General features: G+C 48.2%; 2 protein-coding genes and 1 non-coding gene across 7 annotated transcripts in view; 1 reads left to right on the top strand and 2 right to left on the bottom strand.

Moving 5' to 3' along the window:
- Nucleotides 1–11,122, top strand: part of LOC120860330 (ubiquitin-conjugating enzyme E2 R2) — a 101,573-nt gene extending 90,451 nt beyond the window's left edge. Inside the window, exons 4-5 of the mRNA XM_040236129.1 lie at nt 4,672–4,806; nt 7,979–11,122. Coding sequence (XP_040092063.1) covers nt 4,672–4,806; nt 7,979–8,198 — 355 coding nt within the window. The 3' untranslated portion in view covers nt 8,199–11,122. The remainder of the gene's footprint in view (nt 1–4,671; nt 4,807–7,978) is intronic.
- Nucleotides 11,123–12,316: 1,194 nt separating this feature from the next.
- LOC120860328 (ubiquitin-associated protein 2) overlaps nt 12,317–24,821 on the bottom strand; it is a 113,923-nt gene continuing 101,418 nt past the window's right edge. For 4 of the 5 annotated variants that reach the window (XM_040236126.1, XM_040236125.1, XM_040236127.1 and 1 more), the window contains 12 exons: nt 23,580–23,763; nt 22,624–22,693; nt 18,169–18,364; nt 17,513–17,604; nt 17,203–17,250; nt 14,799–14,877; nt 14,374–14,579; nt 14,013–14,112; nt 13,822–13,929; nt 13,599–13,663; nt 13,325–13,516; nt 12,317–13,226 (listed from right to left, as the gene is read on the bottom strand). In XM_040236126.1, coding sequence (XP_040092060.1) covers nt 13,131–13,226; nt 13,325–13,516; nt 13,599–13,663; nt 13,822–13,929; nt 14,013–14,112; nt 14,374–14,579; nt 14,799–14,877; nt 17,203–17,250; nt 17,513–17,604; nt 18,169–18,364; nt 22,624–22,693; nt 23,580–23,763 — 1,436 coding nt within the window. In that variant the 3' untranslated portion in view covers nt 12,317–13,130. The remainder of the gene's footprint in view (nt 13,227–13,324; nt 13,517–13,598; nt 13,664–13,821; nt 13,930–14,012; nt 14,113–14,373; nt 14,580–14,798; nt 14,878–17,202; nt 17,251–17,512; nt 17,605–18,168; nt 18,365–22,623; nt 22,694–23,579; nt 23,764–24,821) is intronic. The other variant, XR_005720298.1, reaches the window with a different exon arrangement.
- Nucleotides 24,410–24,492, bottom strand: LOC120860366. The gene has a single exon (XR_005720312.1). It is a non-coding gene; the product is annotated as a small nucleolar RNA SNORD121A (small nucleolar RNA).

The raw sequence follows: 24,821 nt of genomic DNA, 5'->3' as shown, positions 1-24,821 counted from the left end.
GAGTGGGCAAGTAATGGGAGAGTTTTGGTGTTTGTGTATTTCTAGAGAGGGCATGGTGTTTTGTATGACTTGGGGAACGTCATCTGGAACTCCTGGTGATGCCCAGAACTCTGAAAAGTCAGAAAAGCACTACCTAATATGAAACACGCCACATTTGTCAGTGTGTTATTTGTTTTAAGGTAGTAAATTGTATGTATTTCTCATAGGTTATTTACGGCACTGAAATATCAAGAGGCAAGATATGAGGTACCAAAGGTTATTGTTGATACCTGCTTGTTGCTAAATTATCTAGCACTTGTCTGCCTCAGGATTCTAAGCTCCATATCGAGTTTAAGGCAGTGGAAGCGGCAGAAGGTTCATTTCAGCCTGTGTTGTAGGGTCTTGACTGCTGAATGGCTCTGTTATCTGAAAGTGGTTCCATGTTCACATGTGTTTGGACTTCTTCATGACCACGTGCACTAGTCTTTGATTTAGCACCTCAGTGAACATACTCAGAAGATAAAGTTGTGCAAGCTTTTGTAACCTGAGGAAGAGGAAGGAATTTGTTACCTTTGCAAGCCTAAGTCGATTTATATCACAAGACCTGTTGAGTAGTGAGAGTTGGCTAAAGGGGAAAGCAGGGAAAATGCGCTGTGCTACACTTGTAGGGATCCAGAGCATCAGCCAACTAGTTTCCACTAAGAGCTCAGTAGTCTCCTCCTCTTAGAGGAAGCCGGCATACTTTCTGGAAGAAGAGATCCACAGCCCTGTCCTCAGATGTCCAGGATTAAGTTTAGAGGACGGGAGTTCCTTACAGAATTGGGAAGTTTTGGAGAAGTAGGCATTAGTCAACAAAAAATGAAGTTGGGAGGGTTGGGACCCCTGATGCTGCCACGTGTTTGTGATTAGGGGCCCACAGCACCATGCCTCCTCTTCTCAGTGGAAGAAACAAAATGTGCCTTAATTCATATTCTCTCAAGAACCAAATGAGAGCTTTCTGTGGGTGGGTGGGGGTTCTCTTAGACTTTGCAGTAGGATTCACAAGTGCTTTCTTCTACCTGCCATATCTACTGCAGGCTCTTGAATAGGAAAGTGGTCTTTGTTAAGGATTTGCTTTCCTCTGAAGGATAGAAAAGTGTTTTCTTTGCCATGGGACCAGATTTATGGATCCACTCCAGAGGACACACTGTCACGTACAAGGGTCTCTCAGGAGTAGGCTAGAGTGTTCTCCTGTCTGGTCTTCTCTACGACCCACTGAAAGGGAAGGGAGCAAGTGGCACAAGTGCTGGACAGCTTAAACTGTGTGTATAATATACTCGCCAACCTTTTTGAGTCACAGTACATAGGAAAAATGAAATTATACTATTTGTAGATTACAGTGTATTAAACTGAAAATGCTCCTTTGGCCAGAAGTTACCATTCCAGAGGCTCAGGTTGTCCCAGGTCCTCCCCACCCATCTGCCTAAGGGGAATCACAAACAACTTTTCTGTAACCCAGACACAACATACTGGTTGGGAAACTTTGAATAGGATATTGCAAATGGAATTGCTTCAGAATTCTTCATTAGTGTTGAGTCCTTTGCTAGCACTTGGTTGTGTGTCTACTGCTGTGGGTGGGTTGTTTTTATGAAGGTGTGGCATTGTTGTTTGCAGGTGTACTAGATGAAGAAGGTTAACCCCATCTGAACCAATGGCATGGATTCCATGTACCCCCCCAAAAAAATGATTTCTGCTCTCCAGACAAAGGGAGGAAGTGAAAACATGCTGGATTAATAACTGTTATTAACAAATATTATCACAGTCTACTGTAGTTAGTGTCTGATGCTTCTGAAAGCATCATGATTTCAATTTAGGGAGTCTATGGTACTGGAAGTGATTTTCTTTTCTTAGAGATGGATGATTTACCATTTTTTAAAATTGTACTTTCCAATTTGGTGTTTCAATATGGTATTTACATTGCAACATATAAAAAATCAACTTGATGAACACTCCTGGGAAGTCTCCTAATTCTGTTAATATAATTTATCTGGACCTGTGTTGTCCAGTAGCCACTGTTATATTGGATAACACAGATTATATGTTTCCATCACAGAAAGTTGTGAAGCTATAGTACTGATCAGGACCATTAATCTGTACCAGAGTTTGTCCTTATTCTGCTTATTTTTCAAACAGATTTTGTATGTTTTCTTCTGAAACAATCCTTACAGAATTTTCTACCCATATTTTTCTTTTGCTTCTAGGATATTGTCAGTCCATTTCCCATTTTTGGCAGTGATGAGTTTCTTTGAATCTTCTTACTGTAACTACTGAAGAAATCCAGAAGGATGGGTTTGGGAGTTACAACAAGGAGTTAACCTAATAGAAAGGGGGGGGGTGCATATATGTGATAAATGGATTTTAACTAGATGGGAAAGTTTTCTTTGAAAGTGCCTTTGTGGTAATCTTGTATAATCACATAACAGAAACTCTACCCTTTTAAGGAGAAGGTTTCATCAAATCAAACATCTAATTGCCCAGTTCCCTCCCTTTATTTTTTGCTTGGAGTCAGGAGCAAAAGGTTATTTTGCAACAACACAATCTGTAACCTCGCACCAATGAGAAAAGGTAGAGAAATTTAATTTTTCGTCCCATGTTTCTTAACTTCATGCACATAGCTTTTAGGGGAGAAAAAAGCATGAGAACTATTTCAGACATTCCTGGATCTTACTGAGTTTATTTTATCTAACAGAAACTTCATTCCCTGTAATTAAGGTATCTAGTATTATCTGTGGATGAAAATTTTTCACAGAATTTCTGAGCCCTAAGAGATCAGGGATGGCATCTAACTCTCTCACAGTTGTACATTCAGCATCTCACTTACTGCCTCTGGTACAATAGTAAGTGCTTAGTAAGTATTTTTGAATAAGATTTCTATTATTAAGAAATTAGTTCTTCCATGTTAAGACTGTTGCTTTTTCTCCATTCTCCTGCTTAACTCTTACTTGCTTTCCTTAGAAGTACAGGAAGGAAATACATTTGTATGTAATACTGGTTTTCAGATCTTCTAAGCAGCCATGATACAAATTAGATATATGGAGTCTAGCATCATTTTTACCCTTTGCCATGAAAAGATTACCTTCAAGCTAAGTATTTTTTGCTTCTGCTTTTTCCTTTTGCTCTTAACTAGAGTAATGGAAATATAAACAAAAATAAACAAATGGGGCCTGATTAAACTTAAAAGCTTTTGCACAGCAAAGGAAACAGTAAACAAGATTAAAAGGCAACTTTCAGAATGGGAGAAAATATTGCAAATGAAATAACTAACAAAGGATTAATCTCCAGAATATATAAGCAGCTCATACAGCTCAACATTAGGAAAATGAACAGCCCAATCAAAAAATGGCCAGACCTAAACATTTATCCAAAGAAGATATGTAGATGGCCAATAAACACATGAAAAGATGTTCAGCATCACTAATTATTAGAGAAATGCAAATCAAAACTACAATGAGGTCTTACCTCATACCAGTCAGAATGGCCATCATCCAAACATTTACAAACAATAAATGCTGGAGAGAATGTAGAGAAAAGGGAATCTCCTATACTGTTGGTGGGAATGTAAAATGATACAGCCATTGTGGAGAACAGTTTGGAGGTTCCTTAAAAAACTAGGAATAGATCTACTATATGACCTAGCAACCCTCCGTTGGGTATATACCTACCCCCTACCCCAAGAAAACCGTAACTGAAAAAGACACATGTACCCGAATGTTCATAGCAGCTCTGTTTACAGTAGCCAGGACACAGAAGCAACAGATGTCCATCGACAGATGAATGGATAATGAACCTGTGGTACAGATATACAAAGGAATAGTATTCAGCCATAACAGAATGAATTTGAGTCAGTTCTAGTGAGGTATAACCTAGAGTCTGTTATACAGAGTGCAGTAAGTCAGAAAGAAAGAAAACAAATACAGCATTAACACATATGGAATCTAGAAAAACAATGATGAACCTATTTGCAGGGAAGGAATGGAGAATCAGAGAATGGACTTGTAGACACAGTAGGGGAGGGAAAGAGTGAGACTAACGGAGAAATTAGCATCAACATATACACACTACCAGGCGTAAGATGGATAGCTGGTGAGAAGTTGCTGTGTACACAAGAAGCCCAGTGGGGCCTCTGTGTGATGACCTAGAAGGGGAGATGGGGGGAGGAGAGGGAGGAGGGAGGGAGGGAATGTAGGCATAATTATGGCAGATTTGTGTTGTTGTATGGCAGAAACCAGCACATCATTGTAAAAATTAAAAAGTATATATATATACACACCCATATAAAAACTGTATGGCATTTAAAAAATAAGACGCTGCAGTAAAAAAATTTTAAACCTTAAAAAAGAAAACTTTTCATTTTTAAAATGTTATTTGAAAAGCTTCCAGACGTCTGATTTTTATAGATTGAAACATGTTGCCAATTAAGACAGTACCTTCTACAGAATTCATATTTTGGCCTGCAAACCAACCTTCATGCTAAACTCAGATTCCCTCTGCGTTGTCTCCCAGATAGCAACTTATTCCTTGTCTAACCAGTACTGGAAACAAAATTTGATACTCCCCTAAAGCCTCAAATATTATAGTCTTAAATTTAAAACAAAAACTTGTGAATACTGTGAATGTAAATATTCATAGCTGACCCTTTTTTCTTGTTTCTAGGACTATCCTGTTAAGTGTAATCTCATTGCTTAATGAGCCCAACACCTTCTCCCCAGCCAATGTGGATGCTTCGGTTATGTTCAGGAAATGGAGGGACAGTAAAGGAAAAGACAAAGAATATGCTGAAATCATTAGGTAAAGTATTTTGTTTTGTCTTCTGTTTACTTCAAGTCTTCATACAAAATCAAAGTATATCCTAGAACCAAGGGCTTAAATTGAACTTAAATGTCGACTCTGTGTTTGCCAATTAGATTTATCGTTTGGGAAGAGATTTGTGCCTGAGCCTAATGATACTGGCTTTTGAGAGAGCAGCAGATCTGATTTCCAGAACTTCCATGTTCTTTTTTTTTTTTTTTCTTCTAACTTTACAGTATTGTATTGGTTTTGCCATACATTGACTTGAATCCGCCATGGGTGTACATGTGAGAACGTCCATGTTCTGGCTAGTCAAGTTTGCAAACTCTTCTTTCTGATCAGTTTAGGGACACTGTTCTAGGCTTTCAACATGTCCTGTAAGTGTAGCAAACACCCAAGGTATTCCAGATGTCTATTCCAGATATTTTTGTTTTCAAATTTTTATTAATGAAATCCTATAAATTATTAATGTTTTTAACCATAGCAACTTCTTCTAAGAATCATCCTCGCCTTCTCTAACTCCCTTACCCTACAATCGTTATCAGCAACTGTAGTACATGATTTAACAGAACGGAGTAAGAATCATGCCATGCCTCATATGACCTTTTATAAGTTAACTTTATTTATTTATTTATTTAACTACCCCGGGTCTTAGTTATGGCATGTGGGATCTTTAGTTGCAGCCTGTGGGATCTTAGTTCCCAAACCAGGGATCAAACCCACATCCCCTGCACTGAAAGTGTGAAGTCTTAGCTGCTAGACCACCAGGGAAGCCCCTGTCAGTTAACTTTTGAGGGTCTTTAATTTTCCCGTCTGTAGAAGGAAAAAAAAGGTAGATGGTATTAGGCTCAGCCATTCATTTCTAGTTATATCCTGCATAGAATAAAAGGTTTTCCTAACAGTACTTAAGGATTGGTGGAGCCCCAGGGACAATCCCAGCCCATTCTGTATATAGGAATTTTAGTAAGCACTAGAATTTATTTTAAAAGTCCCTCTCTGTAAATCTAGTTGGCACAATATCATGTGATTTTTTTTTTTAAATGCATGTCATCTGACAGCTGAATAAGTTATCTGTAAATCACCTGCAGACCCTCTCTCTAATTCACAGTCATTTAATGAAATTACAAGGATAGAATCTGGGCATCTGTATTTTGTTTTTACCAGCCACTTCGGTGACTGGTTTTTACCAAAGATTGAAGATAACTAGTGTTTAAGTAGTAAGTAGTTGAGTGTGGAAGTGGACTGAGGATTTGAAAATGGGAATTCTTCATAAAATTGTCAGATGGAAGTCTGATGTTCATGATGTTCAGGCACAGTCTTTTTCCTTAATGGAATTCATATTTCTGTTTGTAAACAAACAAATGACTGTGTAATAGGATAACTGCAACTGCTACTGCTGCTAAGTTGCTTCAGTAGTGCCCGACTCTGTGCAACCCCAGAGACGGCAGCCCACCAGGCTCCCGTGTCCCTGGGATTCTCCAGGCAAGAATACTGGAGTGGGTTGCCATTTCCTTCTCCAGTGCATGAAAGTGAAAAGTGAAAGTGAAGTCACTCAGTCGTGTCCGACTCTTTGCGACCCATGGACTGCAGCCTACCAGGCTCCTCTGTCCATGGGATTTTCCAGGAAAAGTACTAGAGTGGGTTGCCATTGCCTTCTCCTACAGAACCATAAACAAGATACAGTGGAAGGAATATATATGTTCCTAGGAGAGAGAATACATCTTAACCAAGAATTTTTCAGAGAGAGGGAGAAACATGTTTACTAAAACACAGGTGTATGACAGCATGACATGTCAAGAGAATCGTAAATTCTAACTTGAGAATTGGTGGGAAATTAAGAAAGGCATCAGGTCTTAAAAGACAGTGAAGTCAGAAGGAGGAGATAGAGTGTCACTTAAAGACTTTGTGTGAAAGGATAGTCCTATTTGAGTTCCAAAGCAAAGTGATTGACCAGGAGACCAGCTGAGATCTGAGGAGGCTGAGATGAAGAAGAAACTGACGAAGTGACAAACAAGAATAAGAAAACATTTGAAAATATTTAGGACTTTGAAGTAAGGAGCTGAGAGAAGAAAGATGGGAGAAACTGACCACAGAGGTGGATGGCAACAGACCAGACAGATGAAGACTTGCTGCGTTAGGATTCCATCAGGACGGAGAAGGGTATAGCGCTCAGAAGAGAAGTCTAGGCTGGACCCTGATGATTTGAGTGCTGTCAGTATGAAGGGTTAGAACCATGGGAATGGATAATGTGGTCCCAGGAAAAGATTGTGAGAAGAGAGATTCAAGCCTGAAAGCCTCAACACTAGCATGCAAGGCAGCAAGATCAGCTGAGAGGAGTCTAATTAAAAGGAAGACAGGGAGAATAGTGGTTTGATGTTTTAAGTTCAGTTTCTCTAACCCCTTGAGGGATCAAATTTTCATTCTTGCTGAAGGAAACAACCTTCATGCATTCATACAATCAGTATTTGTCGCGCAGCTGTGTATGACAGACTGCACTCTAAGCAGCAGGGGAACATAATTAACTAAGATAGACAAGGTCTTTGCTCACATTCAAGGGTGAGAATAACAGAAAAGTGAACAAGTGAGGAAGTAGGATAATATGAAGGAATGACAAGATGGCTTCTTTTCTGTCAGAACAAGCCTCCTCTCAGGTGACATGTGTTCATAAGTTCATATGTGTAGGGCAGGACTGATCCACACAGAAAAACTAGGTGTGTTTGAAGGTACTAAAAAATACCCCAGAGTGGTCTGAATGTTTTGGAATTGGAGAAAGCAGTGAAGTGGTAGGGAGGTGGATCATGCAAGACTTTGAATTTAACATGAGATATTTGGATTTTACTCTGAGTAGGAGGATTATTGAGTTGTTGGGGCCTGGATTCTAGTTTAGTGTGAGACCAACTGGAAAAAAAAAAAAAAAATGTGAGGTTATCTCCAGTTAACCAGTATTTGAGATCCATGGCTTCAAACACCCTTCAGAAGGGTCATTATTAAGTGTCCTTCAGACGGGTACCTGATGGGCTAGAACTTTTGGTGTAGTAGAGGGTATTTGTCGAAGATCTTTTAAGTAGATAGGTTCTAAAGTTCAAAAACCCAAGACACAAAGATTTTTGGATTATTTTGGCCAATTATAAATCCATGTTCCAGAGACTTACATAAACTATCCTCTCTTCAGGAAACAGGTGTCAGCCACTAAAGCCGAAGCAGAAAAGGATGGAGTGAAGGTCCCCACGACCCTGGCGGAATACTGCATCAAAACTAAAGTGCCTTCCAATGACAACAGCTCAGATTTGCTTTATGACGACTTGTACGACGATGACATTGATGATGAAGATGAGGAGGAGGAAGATGCCGACTGTTACGATGATGATGATTCTGGAAATGAGGAGTCGTGACGTGCTCCTTCAAGGCCCCTGTACTGCCCTGCCGTCTCAGGCCAAAGGGAGGGGAGCAAGTGGGGACCTAGCAGTGGCCCCTCGGCAAAAAGCTATCACGGGGGTGGGGAAAACAAACACGGCTCCTGCTGACTCCCCTTATGGATCTCAGTTTGCTCCTTTTTATGGACCTCTTAATGGAGAGAAAGTAATCCTCCACAGAATGTCTGAATTCTTGCATTCTTTACCCTTCCATCACTGTATTGATTTTTTTTTTTTTTTTCCTTTCTTTAAATCCAAACTCTTGCCTCACTTCGTCTCTACGAAGCGTTCACAGCAAAACACGTTTGGTCTGTTTTTAGATTCTTGAAGAATTAGTCTTTCACCAAGACGTTTAATGTGTTTAAAGCTGGGAACCCATTGGGAGTTCACAAGTGCTGCATATGCTGGGTAGCAAAAGAAAACAACCACAAAACCCCCAGAAAACAAACTTTTTAAAAGCAGATTTGCCAAGGTTTAGCTGCTCATTTACGTGTGTGTGCATTTGTTCAGCCCCATGATGGTGAGTTTTGTTTCTTAAGGCTGGGGTACAGTGGGCGGCAGGGACTTTGTTCTGAACCTGAGACATGTTCCTAAGGGCACAGAACTGTTCAGCCTCCAGGAAATCATCCTCACACAGAAGAGAGGAATCAGATTTTGTTTTTTGAAATTGGGATCTAAAGCCTGAAATAAATATTCATACTTTACATAGAACTGATTGCTATTTATTTTGAAGGCAGAGTTATTTTTGCCCCCCAGGGAGTGGGGAGAGAGTGGGGGGATTAGCGTGAGTGTGTGTGGAGACTTAGTGATGGGAACAAAGATTTAAAATCACTATGCCAGTTTTGGTTGATGCTGCTGGGGGAAAGTCAAACTGCTGGTGACCACTGTTGGGAGAGAAAACATCTGTTTCATATATGTAACATGGCCTTTCCCTGAAAGATACACTCTCACGAGCATTTTTTTTAAGTAGCGAGGTTTTAATTACTCAGTATTAATACTAGGTGCATGTGTTTAAGATTTTGGTTTTCATTGAGCTGCTTATACTGATAGTGGTAACTGTGGATATATGTGAGACCTGAGTGACTGGTTCCTGTTTTCCTCACTGGATGTGACCCCAACTTTTGTCTCCTTTTGATATACTCGGGCTGCAGAGTGCAAGCAGCAGCTGTGCATGGAGCTTTCCCCTGAGCTGCTTTGTCTCTTCTGGCAGGGCCAGGGGAGTTGGCTGCAGGCAGTGTCCAGGCAACGCTCGATCTTCCTGCCGCACAGTTGCTGCAGCTTTGATTTCCCTTGTGCCGATCGTGTGTTACTTCAATCAATATCAAGTTCCATCAGCCTTCACCAACCAGGGACTTCTGTACATGGCGATGATTTTTGTTTCTTGTGGGGGCGGGCCAGTGCATAAGAGGGCAGTGTTCTTATCAGTGGGAAAAATACCGCTATAAACTTACTTCAGATCCCTGTGCGCTAGCATCAACACCTTTTCTTCAGATCCTACAGCTCAGAAAGAACGAAAGGGTTGATGAGGGACGGGTAGGATGGATCCTAGGACAGAGTAAGTGATGCTTAGGTCCTTAGTTCCTCCTTCCTTTCTGATCTCAGGGTTTTCATTCGCTCTTCAAACTCTCCAAACATTTGCTGACTAATTCCCAGCAGCCCTCTTTGGAATCTTAGGTTTGGTCTAGTATTAAATCGGGAATGTTAAACGTGCTAAGGTTCATATGGGACAATGTTGAGCCTGGTCCCAGAATCTGTCCAAACTCCATGGGGCTACCTGCACCTCTGAATCAACAACTATGGTCAGATTCAGAAAACAAAGCAGCTCTCCTGTGATGAAACAGTGATGTTGAAAGTAGCTTTTTACGCCCCACATGTACTCCCACCCTCCACTACTAGACACACACACACCGCCACGTTTACAGCCAGTAGCTTGGTCTTACTCTTGGAACCCTAAAACTAAGCCTTCCCCTTCCTGCTGAAGCATTTCTCTCCCAGGGCAGGCCAGACACTTTGGCATTGTGGGAGGTGCTGTCCATTAGGCCCTGTGGCCTCTGTTGCACACTGACTCAGGGAGCCAGAGAGCCAGGTGGAGGTTGTACCTCTCAGCCCTTTGGGGTTTTACTTTTGAGGGTTAGGTTTGCTAGAATTGCTAGAAGGTGGACGTTCGGATAGCTCTGACTTGTAAACCCAGGTGCTGGTTCCAGAGCTCTGTAACACAACACAGGAGACTTTGAGCATGTGATTGCTTTTGGGAGTGGAGATCTTAGGCTCAGGCCACAACCTTGGGAGTACAGTTGTGCTCTTTGGTGTAACATGAATTCAGAAACCACCCTGCAGTTTGAGGTTCCTTCAGATTGTAGCGGAGGCCTCTGGATGCTCTTCAGGTCTGTGTTTGAGGCTGGGTGGACAAAGTGTATCATCATGATTTTGTCGTTGCTTCTCAGTCTTCCCCACTTTCATTTCACATCATTCCAGAGTTCTTTTCTGTTAGCCAAACTTTTTTGTAGTCCCTTCTTTCCCGGTAATTACTTGCTTCTTTATTTGCTGGTTTCCTTATGTTTGGAAAATACATAGTAAGTGATTGAAGGGGAAAATGTGTAGTTCTCCACTGAAAATTAACCCTCCACCCCACCCCACCCCCATCCTGATTTTAAAAAAAGGTTTACATTTACAAAGATTCAGATGCAATTTTCAACTCTTCTGAAACCAGCAGGACACACCTGACTTTAATAGTTTTCTTAGCTGAAATTGTAGATGTTTTTCTTCAGTTTAACTTATGAGAAAAGATTATCTGATGCATTTTGTGTTCAACTTCCCCTTTAGTGATTTATTTTTGTCTTTTTCTGCCCATCTGTCTACTAATAAAATGTGAAATAAAATATACCTGTATTGCTACTTCCCCATGGAATGACCCTTTTCTTGTGTGTTAAAAGGTGGTCTTAATACTTCCTATGTTCCCAGTTTATACACAGGACTCAGCTGAAAATTTTTTAAACAAATCCTTACTAGTTTAAGAAAGGTTACTAAAGAAAGACAAAGCCATTTGTTAACCTTAATTCTGAAATAGGGCACAATCTGCTGGTACAAGTAGGTCGGTGGACTGATGGACAGGTGCTCCACTGCCCTCCTCAGGCAAGTTTTTTGTTTTTCTTGTCACTGGTCATCTTAACTTCCTGCTGTTAAAATCAGTGATTAGGAGGCAGTAGGTGCCATGAGAGTGGTAAGTTTCAAACTGTGGACACTTAACCTTTTTTTAAGCCAGCCAGCAGTGCTCAACATATCTGACCTCTTAATTTTAGAGGTCAAAAGCAGCGAAAATGAGGACTGACTGTGCCCCGGGCTGGTTCCGTCCAGCATGCTGACCTGAAACAAGATGCTATGATGTAATGCTCTGGGCAGCACCTCAGGGCCCTGAACTAGCTGCCAGGTTGAATCACATCTGTGCCTCGATAAGCATGGAGATTTGCCTCCTGGCAAGAGATGTGGATGTTTTATGGCCCCAGTTCCTTCTGCACTGGTGGCCTGAAATCAAGGAGGAGGAGCTTAAGGGAAGTCAGAATCCTGGCCTCAGGTGAATAGTTCCTTGGGACCTTCTAGAGCAATTTAGCTCAGGACCCACTTACCTACTTCACAGCACCTTGACTCACTTGTTACAGTTATCAGTCAAGATGGCATTTGGCTGATGAAAAGCAAAGGACAGAGTTTAACTATTCAAACTTAAACTCTCTCACAGGCCTAGAACTGTGTTCTCAGCTCTTACCTTGGGATGGAAAAGAAATTACCCTGCTTGTCCCCTAGGTCTGTTACAGAGTTGCAAGAAAAGCAAAGGTAAGGGGGCAATGTCTGTGCTATGTCAGCGGGATTAGCTACCTTGTCAGCGGTATCTTTTACCTTTGCCATCTCCCTGAATGCTGACTGGGGCAAGAGACGGGCCCAGCAAAGTAAAGAATACCCAAATACCCACTGAAGCCCTGATGACCTATTACCAGAAGACATGAGTTCTGCTTCAACCCTGTGAAGTCCAGGTTACCTGGCACTGTAATAAAGACGCCTCTGCCCTGACCCCTTCCTTCAGTCACACCATACAAGAGACCAAGCATGCTCTCTGAACTTTATTAGGTGGAGTTTGGGCAAAAGAGAAAACCTCCAAAATAGTCACCCTCCTGGTTCAGGACAACTGGAACAGAGGAGCCTTTGCTGAAGATGTGCTCTCACCGAAATGAAAGCATATCTGATTTTTTTTTAAAGGGGGGAGCTGACTGGCTGAATATCTGAGCGCAAATTCAGAATTAAGAATGGTCAGCCAGAGGAAGGCAAGTCTGGGGACAAGACCAGATGCCCCTGCTCTCTATGGAGACAAATAGGTGCCACTTTCATGTTGGGTGGGGGATATATCTCTGCTATTCCCAGATCAAGATTTGGAGCGAGGGGAACATGACAAATGACAAAAGGACCAGTTTCTCAAAAAGTGAGGGAGAAAGTAATTACACAGGGACAAAAACTCAAATAATGGTTTACAAGGGAGCAAGATAAATCGTGATTCTTCATTGGTACCTGACCCTAGTACCCGAACTGTGCCCTAAGCCAGCCCCTCCAGACACTGCCCGTGCAGGGGGCTATGGAGAAGGCCTGAGGCAGAGGGGAGAGGGCGCTGCTTTTGCTACAGCAACAAGGGGCTTCAGTGGGGAGAGTAGCAGCTGCTCCCCACTCCCCTAAGACTTGTATCACATTTACAAATACATACATAAATACATTACATACAATAGCGAGTCTGGGAGGCAGGCTCCCCCAAAGAGGCTCGGCTGACACAGTTACATGTCTCAGGAATTCTAGGAAAGGGCGCTGGGCTCCCAGAGAAATGGGCTCCATGTGTTTTCTCCTGCCCAGGGGAAGCCCGCCCCGCTTCAGGGTTCAGTTTGTCCAGTATGGAGAGTTGCCGTAGGCAGGTTTGGAGGCTTGCGACTTGGGCTGCAGTGAGCTGGGCTGGTTGCGCTGACCGGAGCCGCTCTGAGGAGGAGGAGAGAAGGTGGTCAAGGCTGCAGCGGACCACCATCACCCCCGCCTGGGTGCACAGGGCCAGGTAGCCGCTGCCTCCGACAGCTCACCTGAGCATCCTGCGGGAGGTGGTGGTGCAGCAGCTGCGAGGGAGGCTGCTGGTGGGCGGGCAGGATGTGCAGGAACGGCGGGGGCGCGTACCCGGGCGCCGCTCCAGGGGCCAGGGGCCCGGTGGAGCCCAAGGCCGAGGGCAGGCTGAATGGGGGTGGAGTCCCTGCATGAAATCCCTGCTTGTCAAACGTCTGCAGGGCAGAGAGACAACAGTGAGGGCCGGCCAGGCGGCACCTGCCCCAGCCTGGCCCCCCAGCGCCAGGCCCTGCTCACCTGAGTCTTGTAGACAGACCCGGTCATATCAGGAAGGCCAGAGGTGCTCGAAGTCGCCGACACTCCTGGAAGGAAAAGCGGTGGGTGGTTCCCATGGCAGCAGGGCCCAGCTCCGGTCTCCCCCACCTCCAGAGGCCCTCTGGGGTGGCCTCGCCTGAGAAGGAGTCAGGGTGGGAGACAACTGCTTTGGGCCTCAGTCCCGGATGGAAGGGAGTGATGCTACCTTTGCCAGGCCCAGAGCCTGCAGCCTTGTTCTGTGTCTGTGATGATCCACCATAGCCACCCTTGCTGTAGTCTCCGGCTGCAGTGCCTGGGGTCAGGTCGTCATAACCTAGCGTAGCGGGGACAAGAGGGGTGTGTGAGCTCGGTGAGCCAGTCCTGCCTGTGCCTCTCTGGGCTGGGAGCGCCCCTCACCTGTGCCGTAGCTGTGCTGGCCGTAACCGCTGGCCTGCTGGAAAGGGGTGCTGGGGGTGCTGAGGCTCACACCATGCTGCTTGGCTGAGGCTGGAGGGACCTGGGTGAGGGACAAGCAGCAGAGGCATTAGTGGAGAACAGAGTGAGGGGAGCAGGTCGCCCAGCTCAGCCTCGGGCAGCAGGTGGCACAACCACCAGGAATGTGTCTTTACTAGTGCCACACCCGCTAGGTCTCCAAGCAGATGAAACAGGAATCCCAGCCTTGACCCATTCTTCAAGGCCAGGTGAGCCCGAGTGGGGACCTGTCCCCCCCGCTGCTTCTGCTCCCTGGAGCTGGAGGAATACCCCCACCGATACTCACAAACATGGTGGGCCCATACTGGAAGGCACTGGGCACGCCTGTGTAGTAGGGGAGGCCAGTGTAGCTGTAGCCAGGCGGCAGGGCGGGACTCAGAAAGGGCTGTTGAGCTGTGTGGTGGGCCTGGGACTGGCTCTGCTGTGGCTGAGCCAGGGTGGTGGGGGGTGCAGGGGACGCAGAGTCACCTCGGCCAAACTTGGTGACATCACCTAGGGGAACAGGGGCACTGATGCAGTCCCCACCCCTCATCCCAGCAGGAGGAAAAAGTCAGACAGGCCCCTGCAAATAGGAACAGGGCTGGCTGCTGGCTCAACAACAGGAAGCTAGCAGGTCTCTGCAGCCCTTCCGTTTGTTTCCAGGCTCCTGGGATGGGCCACAGGCCAGTCCTTTGAGCAGCCCCTACTCCTAACCCCCTGAAGAAGACTAACCTGAATACGGGTTATTAGTGATGCTCCCATCTCGACTGGCGAGGGCTGGGGGTGTAGCGAAAGGGATCCCATAGTAATCCTAGGAGAGACCAGAGACTCGGTCAGCGGAATGGCCTCACCCATTCCTAGGACTGAGGGCCCAGCAGGCAGCTGGGTGCTCCAGGGAAGGCCACGTTCCTGACTGGACCACCAGAGGGCAGCACTCGGAAAGTAAAAACAAACGGTGCCCTTCAGAGTTGTGGCAGCCACACAGCACACAGACACACTGACCAGTCCCTCAGCCTTCCCCGGCAGAGCCGCTGGATCCCGATCACACAACATGATCCTGGGCTGAAGATGCCGTGGATTTCCTGGGAGACTTCCTGGCAATGAAGCCAAAGTGGATCCAGAGGAGGGTGTGGGTGCTTTTCCGGGACACTGCTGCCCACAAGGAAAGCAGGAGGGCTTTCCCTCAGCCCAGAGGCCCCAGGTGCAGAATGTCGAGGACTGGCAAAGCCCTGGGTGTTAAGGGTCAGGGCAGGCCTCCCCTCCTCCACAGGGCTCCACTGTGTCTCACCTCCGCGCACACACTTCTCCCAGCTCTTGTGCAGGGTCAGGGCTGTCAGGGTAGAGGGCTGGTCTCTCCTAGCTCAGGACTGATGTGTGCCTGCCTGTAATTGCTGCCCTGACCTGTTCAACCCTTGAGCTTCCTCCTCCCCCTCAGGTTTCTACTTGTCCAGGTAACTTTCCTAGCTGTCCCTTAGAGTCCCTCTCACTGGAGAAGGCACTGAATTCATTTGGCCCATGACCCTCAGCAGCATCCACCTGTGACATAAAATGCCTGAGAGGAGGGGGTGCTAGGAAAGCACAGCTGGTAGGGTTCAAGTGGGGACAGGCCTGCAGGAAACCCAGGAGGCAGTGCTCCTTCACAGAAGAAAACCCGAAGGTGGAAACGAGCACAGACACACCAGACCAGAGCCTAGGAAATGATCAAGGGGAAAGAGAAATCTCTACCTCGAAAGACAGGCTCACAAGTGATTTCTTCTAAGGCACAAAAAGATGAACGGAGTATCAAGCAGGACGACTCCCGGGCCTGGAATCCCACCAAGCCACTCTGAGGGGCCCGACCCAGCACCAACTCCTCTTTCAGAACCAGCTCCCACGTTCCATCCCTGAGGCCCTGGGGCTGCGAGGTTTCCTGAGTGTCAGGAGGACCTGGGCCGCGTTTCCTGGTTTCCCTGTGAAGCCCTAGGGCTTAAGGCATCCCCAGAAACCCCGAGTTCTGTTTTACACCATAGAAATCTGCCAGGACGTCCTCAATACCTTTCTGGGCCCTCCGGGGATGTGGGCAGAAAGCCCCACAGGCCCTCAGGCAGTAGCACGGGTTTGCAGCGGCTGCTGGTTTGCACACTGGGGAAGAGCAGCCCAGCTCCAAGCCTCGGGAAATACTCCAGCAGATGAACGAGTCTCCCAAGAGAAACAAGCTTCAGCCACTGGGCCCGGTGCCCACAGCTCCCTGAGCTCTCTGCGGTCAGCCCAGAGCAGGCAACACTACTTGTGAAGGCCACCTCACCCTGCACAGAGTGTTGGGGTTGGGGGGCAGGGGGCGCTCCACTCTAGTCTTCAGTCTGACAAAGGACACCTCACCTTCACTTGGGGAAAAGGAAAGCCTGTGCCCAACAGAGCTGACATCAGTGTCCAGATAGCATTACTCCCTGACAATGTGACAGATGCCCCAGACTGCTGAAAACGATCAGGAGTCTGCGCACCTGCAGACCAAGGAGGGAGAGGCAGGACAGGAGCCTGCAGGCTGTCCAGGCAGGGCGCATGCCTCATGTCCCGCTCCTGCACTGCGTCCTGTTCATGCGGCCACATCCCAGAGAAGGCCCAGTGCCTCATCCTGGGAGCAAGGGCGAAAACAGACAGGCAACACTGACCTCAGAGTGAGGCTGCAGCAATGAGAGAGATCCCAGGGCCAGCAATCTTACAAACAGATGGCAGGCTAAACCTGGAAGGGCCCTTTGTCTGCTCCAGCCACTTACTCCAAAGAACGACACTGCCATCACCGATGGCCACTGCAGAAGCTAGACACTAGATGGTACTCTGAAGGACAGGACTTTATAAAAAGCCTAGGGGCAGGCAAGTAACCCCATATCCTGGTCGGTTGTTTTGTTTTTAATGGGGGGAGGCTTAAGGGGAGAGAAGGACCCACATTTGCCAGAGGCACTGCCTACTGGGGCCCAGGTCCCCAAGAACTTCAAGGTGCCCAGGCTATAGCTGCACCAGGCATCACCATCACAGCAGCTTTCCCGGCTGCGGTGCTGAGGGAGTCCTCAGGCAGGATGTGTCCCGAGGGCCAGACAGCAGGTGGGGTATACGAGACTCAGAGCCTGAAGCCCCCCAGCCTCCCCCAAACCCCACTCACCATTGGCAGCCGTGACTGCAGCATCTGGAGCTCGTCATAGCCGTAAATCTGTGTGGGGACACAAAAGCTGTAAGAGGCCACACGCCACCCCTGGGGAGCCCAGCCCATATGGGGCCAAAAACAAGGCTGGAGGTGGAGGACACGTGCAGGAAGGAGACGGGCACGAGCTGCTGTGGGCAGACGCCCCACCTTGACTGAGTCCAGCTAGAGAAAGGCCCAGGGTCTGAGGGCAGAGCTGCCCTCAGGGGGAACGGAGGCAACTCAAGACCCCCCGAGGCCAGCTGGGCTGAGGGAAGCCGGGAGCGCTCACCGGGTAGGCAGGAAGCAGTCCTCCGGGGCCCACGAGGTACTGGTTGTGCAGCAGGGGAGGCACCCCCTGAGGCAGGTTAGGGGGCGCTTTGCCTGCAGGGCAAAAATCAAATGGAGTAACGCGGCCCCCACACGAGTACAATTCCTCAGCTTCTGGGGCATAGCAGAATGCAGCAGACTGGGTAGCCCCAGGACAGGGACAGGCTGGGCCACAGGGGGTGAGCTGCTGGCAAACCACAGTCGGCTGGGCCCATGCAGCCTGCCCAGGTCTGGCTGATGGGCAGTCACACAAAGTGACCAGGAGCAGCCCATGAGAGCTGCCCCCTCATCTCGGCTGCAGGGATGAGTGAGGACAGGAAAGAATGGACCGCTCCAAGCAGAAAGGCTGCTGGAAATCCTGTCCAGGGAGCATCCTCCCCCGCAAAACTGATTTCACCATCAGCCAGGATCTGGCCCCCACCCCAATCCCAGCTCTGGAAGAACCAGGCCTCAGGAGGTCAGAGGGACAGAAAAGAACCCCACAGGGGCTGAGCCGGACACAGCTGTGCGCTTTCAATGCCTGTGAACCCCCATGGCTGCCCACCGGGGCCTCCTCCCAGGAAGCCACGCTACACTCTTGACAGGGGGAGGGGGGCTGGCCAGGGCACGGGGACACACCTGAGGTCACCAAAGGCGCAGCCCTGGCGCTGCTGCTGGGGGCACTCCCGGGGGCACTGCCCAGGCACAGGCTGTTGACCGTGTTCATGCCACTCGGCAAGCTGAGCCCTGAGGACACGGCGCTCGAGGCGGAAGTTGCTGCCGTTGAGAAGGTGGCCGAGGGCTGTAGGGAAGGGGCGCTGTCCATGCTGGCATGCTGGCAAAACAGAAAAGCCAGGGCACATGGATCTAGGGGCAGAGCAGAGAATGCACGAGGACTGGCCTGGGCTGAGGGCCCATGGCCTCAGGCTGACCCATGTGCTCGCCCTGGCCCCTCACTGAAGCCACGGGGACACAATTGGTCAGCTGAGTATCAAGACCACCACAACTGAGATTTATGACCAAAAATCGTCCTAAAAATCGCTCAAGTTGCTCATGCTCTGGTAACTGAAACAGGCACAGAAACCTCAAGTAAACCTTAGTTTATAGATGAACACAGAGAATCTCACTAGGAGGTGAAAACCCACCTCATAAAATATCAGGAGAAAGGAGCCCGGGGCCACGGCAGCCCAGCTCAAGGCAAGGCCTCCTGGGCACTCTGACTTGAAGCCGCAGGTGGCCTTTGCTCCAGCATGTGAGGATATTCTGTAGGTCCTCAGGGTCTACACCAGGAAGGGCATGGCCCTGCCCTAGGCCTTCCCGAGAAGAGCCACCAAGCGAAAGCTTTGAAGAGCCTGAGCGCCAAGTACCAAGGTGGCAGGGAGGGTTTTGAGGGTTGAGAGGAAGCTAGACGAGATATACCTGGTTAGGCAAAGTGAGGGCCGAAGACAGAAGAAAAGGCTCTGTAAGACTGAACGTGTGCACCACAAAGAAGCCGGGAAACTGACGTGAAGCTGAAGAACGGGAAAGACCAGGAGAAAGGACAGCGTGCACTGTCTTCCAAGGCCCAGATGACTGTGCAGGCCCCAGCCCCACAGGCTGCCCTGCCCGCCTAGGCACTAGCAACCAGATCCGGTTCAGCAAGTGCAGACTCCGAAAATTCTGGGTCTCCCGGGGCTCCCCAGGACTCCTGCCCCTTCTACCGAGATGGAGAGACAGACCAGCGAGAGAAGGGCCCAGAGTGGGGCTGAGGCTGCCCACTACCCACACCTCACGATCCCCTGCACAGAGCCCAGCTTCTATCCAAGGACACCAGCCAGAGTCAGAAACAGCTCTGACCACCGCACTGTGATGTCACTGGCCATCCAACCTTTCAACCACAGGATTTAAAAAAAAACTGGCAGTGTGGGGAGTAGGGGGAATCCATAGGCACTCAGGAGTCATCCAGAGAGCCTCTCCTGTCTTGAGTGGGCCCTGAAAAGGTCCCTGAATCTGCCCTTCCACCTCTGGAATCTGTGAAGAAGACAGGCTGCTGGCCCGCTTAGTCCATGTGATGGGGCCATCACTCAGCTCTCCAGATGGGCCCAGGAGAGCACAGCTGACCACACCTTCCCCAGACCACGAGGGGCAGGAGAAAAGACGAGATCCTTTACAAAGTGGGAGAGATCTGGCTCTGACAGATTATGATATACCTGACTATTTAAAAATCAAAACTGTTTCTAAAACAACAAACCTAGGAAAAACATTTGCACTTCCCATCACAAAGGGCTACTTACTAGTCTCCCAACTATAGAAATAAATACCAAGACTGGACATAAAAATGTAAACATCTCAGCCAAAAGGAAATTTAATGGTTTACCAATGTATAAAATAGATGGTTCAAGCTCTTTCAGTTAGACACTATACTGACAGGTCATTTTTCTATTAACATATTAGAAAAATACAAATATTTGGTAACATCATTTTGGGAGGCAGTGGGGAAAGAGGACACTTCACTGTTTGCCAGTGAGAGGTAAGTGGGCTGAAATCACTATGCAGAGTAACATGATAAATGCCCAGCAATGCCACCTCGGAGTCTATCCTGCAGACACAGCATGTGCAGAAAAGGCTGTACACCACTGTCTGCACAGGTACATCTCATGTTCTTGTGCTTGGCAGGTACTGCGTTTCCTACAAAGTGAAGGTCCAAGGCAACTGGGGGGGGGGGGGGGCGGCTCAAGCAAGTCTACTGGTGCCAATTTTCCAACAGCACTGGCTTACTTTTCATCTCTGTGTCACATTTTGGTAATTCTCACAATATTTCAAAACTTTTCATATTTGTTATGATGATCAGTGACCTCTGATGTTACAAATGCTCGAAGGCTCAGGTGATGGCCAGCATTTTTAGCTAATGTATTTATTAACTAATATATATATATTTGGGGACTTCCTTGGCAGTCTGCTGGTGAAAACCCCCATGCTTCCACTGCAGGGGTCATGGGTTGGATCCCTGGTTGGGGAATTAAGATCCTGCATGCCACAGGATCAGCAAGGGAAAAAGAAAAATATGTTATATTTTTTAGACATAATGTTATTGCAGCAAGGCAAAAAGAAAAAAAGATAAATATGTTGTATTTTTTAGAGGCAAAAAGAAAAAAGATAAATATATTGTATTTTTTAGACATATCGTTATTGCACACGTAATAGACTAGAGTGTGAACAAAACTTTTATGCACTAAAAAAATCAAAAGATTTCTGTGACCAGCTCTCCCACATTATTTACTTTATAGCAGTGGTCTAGAACCAAACCCGCAGTATTTCTGGGATATCAAAACTGAAAATGGCCCTCAAGTTCCATCAGAGGAGGACTACTAAAATAATGCAATGCAGCAGAGCTGTGAAAAAAGAACAAAGAACTCTGATCCAGCACAGAAACCTAAAGATACACTGTTGAGTGAGGGGGAAAGATACAGGAAACTGTATAGGACGTTCCCATTTACATTACAGGACAAGGCAAAGAGCAGAAAGGAAAATGATTGTGTATGCATTTGATAGGTTAAGAAACAAACTCTAGAAGATCAAGAAAATAATAGGAAAAGGGGCAAAACCAAGTGGAAAAGACAGAAACTTTTCAGTGTGTGTCTTTTCTGTCTTTTGTTACTGAGTCCTGTGACTCAGTGGCCACCTTAGCAACTGCACAGTGAGTTCTGGTTGTGGCCACTGGGACTGTGACACGGTTCCTGCTAAGACCGTGCAGCGGACCATGAGATGGGAGCCCGGGGCGGGAGGTCAGCGCTCCAGGGCTCACAAAGGGGACATCTCAGGGCACCCACTGGCCAAACACAGGGCATAGGTGGTGGGCAGGCAGCTTACTCCGAGGACAGAGACAGTCACACCAACCTCTGCTAGAAAGACAGTGATCTGTGGTGTTTCAAGCAAAGAATTATGTATAAACCAATTTCACTTAAGCTAGAATAGGAATGCCACAATGTTGGCCAGATACTGATGAAAGACAGGACTGAACCTTTTCCACCACTTCATTCTATAGCAAAAGATTTGACTTCTTCTTCAGAAGAAACTAATTTGCCAATTTCCCAACTCCCCCATTCACCTGGGCCCAAAACTTTCCTCCCTGCTTGAAGACCACCTACTCCCACCCTGCAGAAGCCTGCTGTCTCCTGGGAGGGGGCACTTGGTTCTTTCCTGGCACCTTTCCTTCCATGTTCCAGTCTCTCCCAGCTTTTGGAACTGTCTCCACCCCCTACATTGCCTCATCCCACAGTCTAGACTGAGCCGAGACCATGCTCCCAGCTCCAAGCTTAGATGGCAAGACTTCAGTAGCCACAATCCAGGGTCACCCTTCAGCACATCAGGACCTCCCAGCCGGACCCTGCCTGCACTTCTGTTCTTGCCCCTCCACACTCCACACATGCTTCTACAACAGGACCTTCCCAAAGCCCTCGCCCATGAGCTGGAGAAGACGGCCTGGGCTGGCGGGAGTGAAGGTCCCATGACCACACACACTGGATGCGGTAACACTGGCTGGACCATCGGTCTGTCTCAAAGACACACAGACTCTTCCTTTCCCTTCACACACTCTCCCTACAATGGACTTCACAAAGTACCAGAGTATTCTCCAGAAGCACTGCTCTTGATAAAACTGGACTTTCAGCACAGCCCAGTCTGCAGGGTCACGGAGAGTCGGACATGACTGAGAACACACGCAACAGGTGCCAAGCAGAAGTTAGCAGCAATAGACTGTCCTCTAAAAAGCTTGCAAAGACCCCAACATAAGAAGCCCCAGAAAATAAAACCAACCCTGCCAGGCAGAAAGGTCTAGAATGAACAGTGAATTCTGGGGAACAAATCCACCACCTGACAGCCCTGCCCATCGCATCAGGTCTGGAGAGCCGATTTCACCACAGAGGCATGAACCACATGTCCTCCGTGGGGCCTAGGAAATTATCCGTTCAAACCACGAACCAAGATGAGACAGCACAGCCAAGTGATTAGAGTATCCGGATATTCAGATTCACAACTACAGCCTCCCCCAACCCTGCCCACGCCTAGGCCCCAAGCCGGCTAAGGAGGGAGTGGGTGGGGAGCAGGAACACTTACTGTGTGGGATGTGCTGGCGGAGGGCGGCATGTGCGTGGAGGCCAGGCTGCTCTGGTGGCTGGAGAGGGAGCTGGAAGACAAGGCGGCACCACGTGTCCACCACGGCCCTCCACACCAGGGGCCACTCGGCCAGGCAGGCTACCCACGAGCTCGCCTCGCCTCCCCACGGGAAGGCCTGGCTGGACACCCTTCATTCCGCATCACCTCGGACAGGTGTGTTCTGTGGTTAGAAATGACCTAAAGGCTTGCTCACTCGCCATGAGGATCCAGGACATCCTTCCCTGGGAACCTAGAGCCCACTTCAGGCAGCTCTAACCATCTGCTCTGAGACTGTAAATGGTAAGAACAGGATTGTACTAAGAACAGTCAGCCTTGGAGACCCCCTTAAATCTGTGTGTGTGGGAAGAAAGTTCCTACGTCGGCCTCGCACGCCAGAGCTTGAATGCCCATCAAATGCAGAATTCAAGAAGCCTAGCTTCTGCTCCAGGCTGCATGAGGCAAGAGGAGAATTCTGCTCAGAAGGTAGGTGAAGACCCACCAGTCCAGTCCTCCCATGCCTGTGCTGATCACTCATCTCTGAACCCACAGCAAGTGCCACACAAGAGACCTGCTCAGAAATCCCCCAGCACTTTCACCCCACATCATAGTGATGGGACCCACAATGTGGGGCAGGGGCGAGGCACGGGGCCCCCTCCTGAGAGCTAAAGAGGAGCAGAAGCGACCCTTTGGCCCCACCCCATCCCCAAAGACCCAGGGCTGTGTGATAGCAGAGGCATTACAGGCGGCAAGGCTTTCACACCCGGCGCCTGAGACCCCCAGCCCTGCCACACAGCATCACTGCAAATGGCCAGGATGACAGGCAGGGGCACGTGGGCTCTGTCCATGGACACAGCCATCCAGAAGCTCCAGGATTTGGCCTTGGTGCCTCGGACTCTGGGTCCCTGTTGTCCCCGTACCTGCTGAGCTGAGAGAGGGGACTGCTGGACAGGTCCCCGGGCTGGGACAGGGAGGGCAGAGTGGCAGTGTGCTGGGATGCAGGGGGCAGAAGCGGAGCGCAGGAGGTGGTGCTGGGCAAGGAGGCCACAGATGGGAGGGCAGAAGGAGGGTCTGTTGTCTTTGGAGCTGGAACGGATGGAGTAGCTGTAAGAAACAGATCAGTTTAGCTCCAGAACCAACTGTGAGTATCGGAGAAACGCTCAGTGTTTTGTGACAGGTTGGTTGGGTTGTGACACACACAAAGTGACACCCCAGGGGACACAGCATGAGTAGGCTGCAGGCGGGCCCTGCCCTATCTGCTGTGATGGTGGGAAGGATGGTTGGAACACAGCCCCAGGCGAGGAGGGAGATACATCTTCATCATCACACACAGCCCCGATGTGCAGGTCAAATCCTCCCGACTAAAGGAACCTGACCCTGAGCTGCACCCAGACATGGAAAGAGGCTCAGAGACTGACAAACATGGTCACAACATGAACACAAGGGACAGTGACCACGTGGTTGGGGAACCACTCAGGGGTTAGGTCTGCTTCTATCAAATGAGTATCACAGCAGGCTGACCTTGAGAAAGTTCATTGCCAGTAGAGGGGAGCAAGGGGCTGAGAGTCCTCTTCAGGGTACATACAATGGAGAATCACACACACCTAAAACCTGAGGAAGATACCCCTGCCCTCCACAGCTACTTCCAAAAGTAAGCATTTTCTTTGCACACACTTCAACAGAACAGACCTCAGAGCACATAAATGCATGCATTAGGCTTTCAGAAGAATAAGAATGCAATCAATCCCAGCTGCAGAAAAGACTCAGTTTTCATGCCTCCACACATACAACTCAGATATGTGCTTGGAAATAAAGCATCATCGTCTTCCGCAGTTAGGAGGGGGCAGCACCTTGCTTCGGGAGGCCCTGAGAGTCCAGGGGACGTGAGCTAGTCTCCGAAAGGGAGGACAGCCCGACAGCCAGCACAGGCAGTGACAGGGCAACAATGGGCATGCTCAGTTCTTAAGAGTGTCCTCACACCCGAGGCTTGTCACTGGCAGGCCTTCCCGAATGGCACCTGTTCTTCCAGAAATCAGATAAAGACACCAGAGATGTCCCTGGCCCAAAACTCACCTCCCTGGGTGTTGGATCACATCAATGACAGGTTCATAGAAAGTGTGTGGTGAACTGAGTGTGACGGTGTGTGTGTGTGTGTGTGTGTG

Source organism: Oryx dammah, unplaced genomic scaffold (assembly GCF_014754425.2).
Source record: "Oryx dammah isolate SB20612 unplaced genomic scaffold, SCBI_Odam_1.1 HiC_scaffold_11056, whole genome shotgun sequence".
Classification (NCBI taxonomy): domain Eukaryota; kingdom Metazoa; phylum Chordata; class Mammalia; order Artiodactyla; family Bovidae; genus Oryx; species Oryx dammah.
Note: the sequence above shows the minus strand (reverse complement) of the source record. Positions and strands in the feature narration are given on the sequence as shown.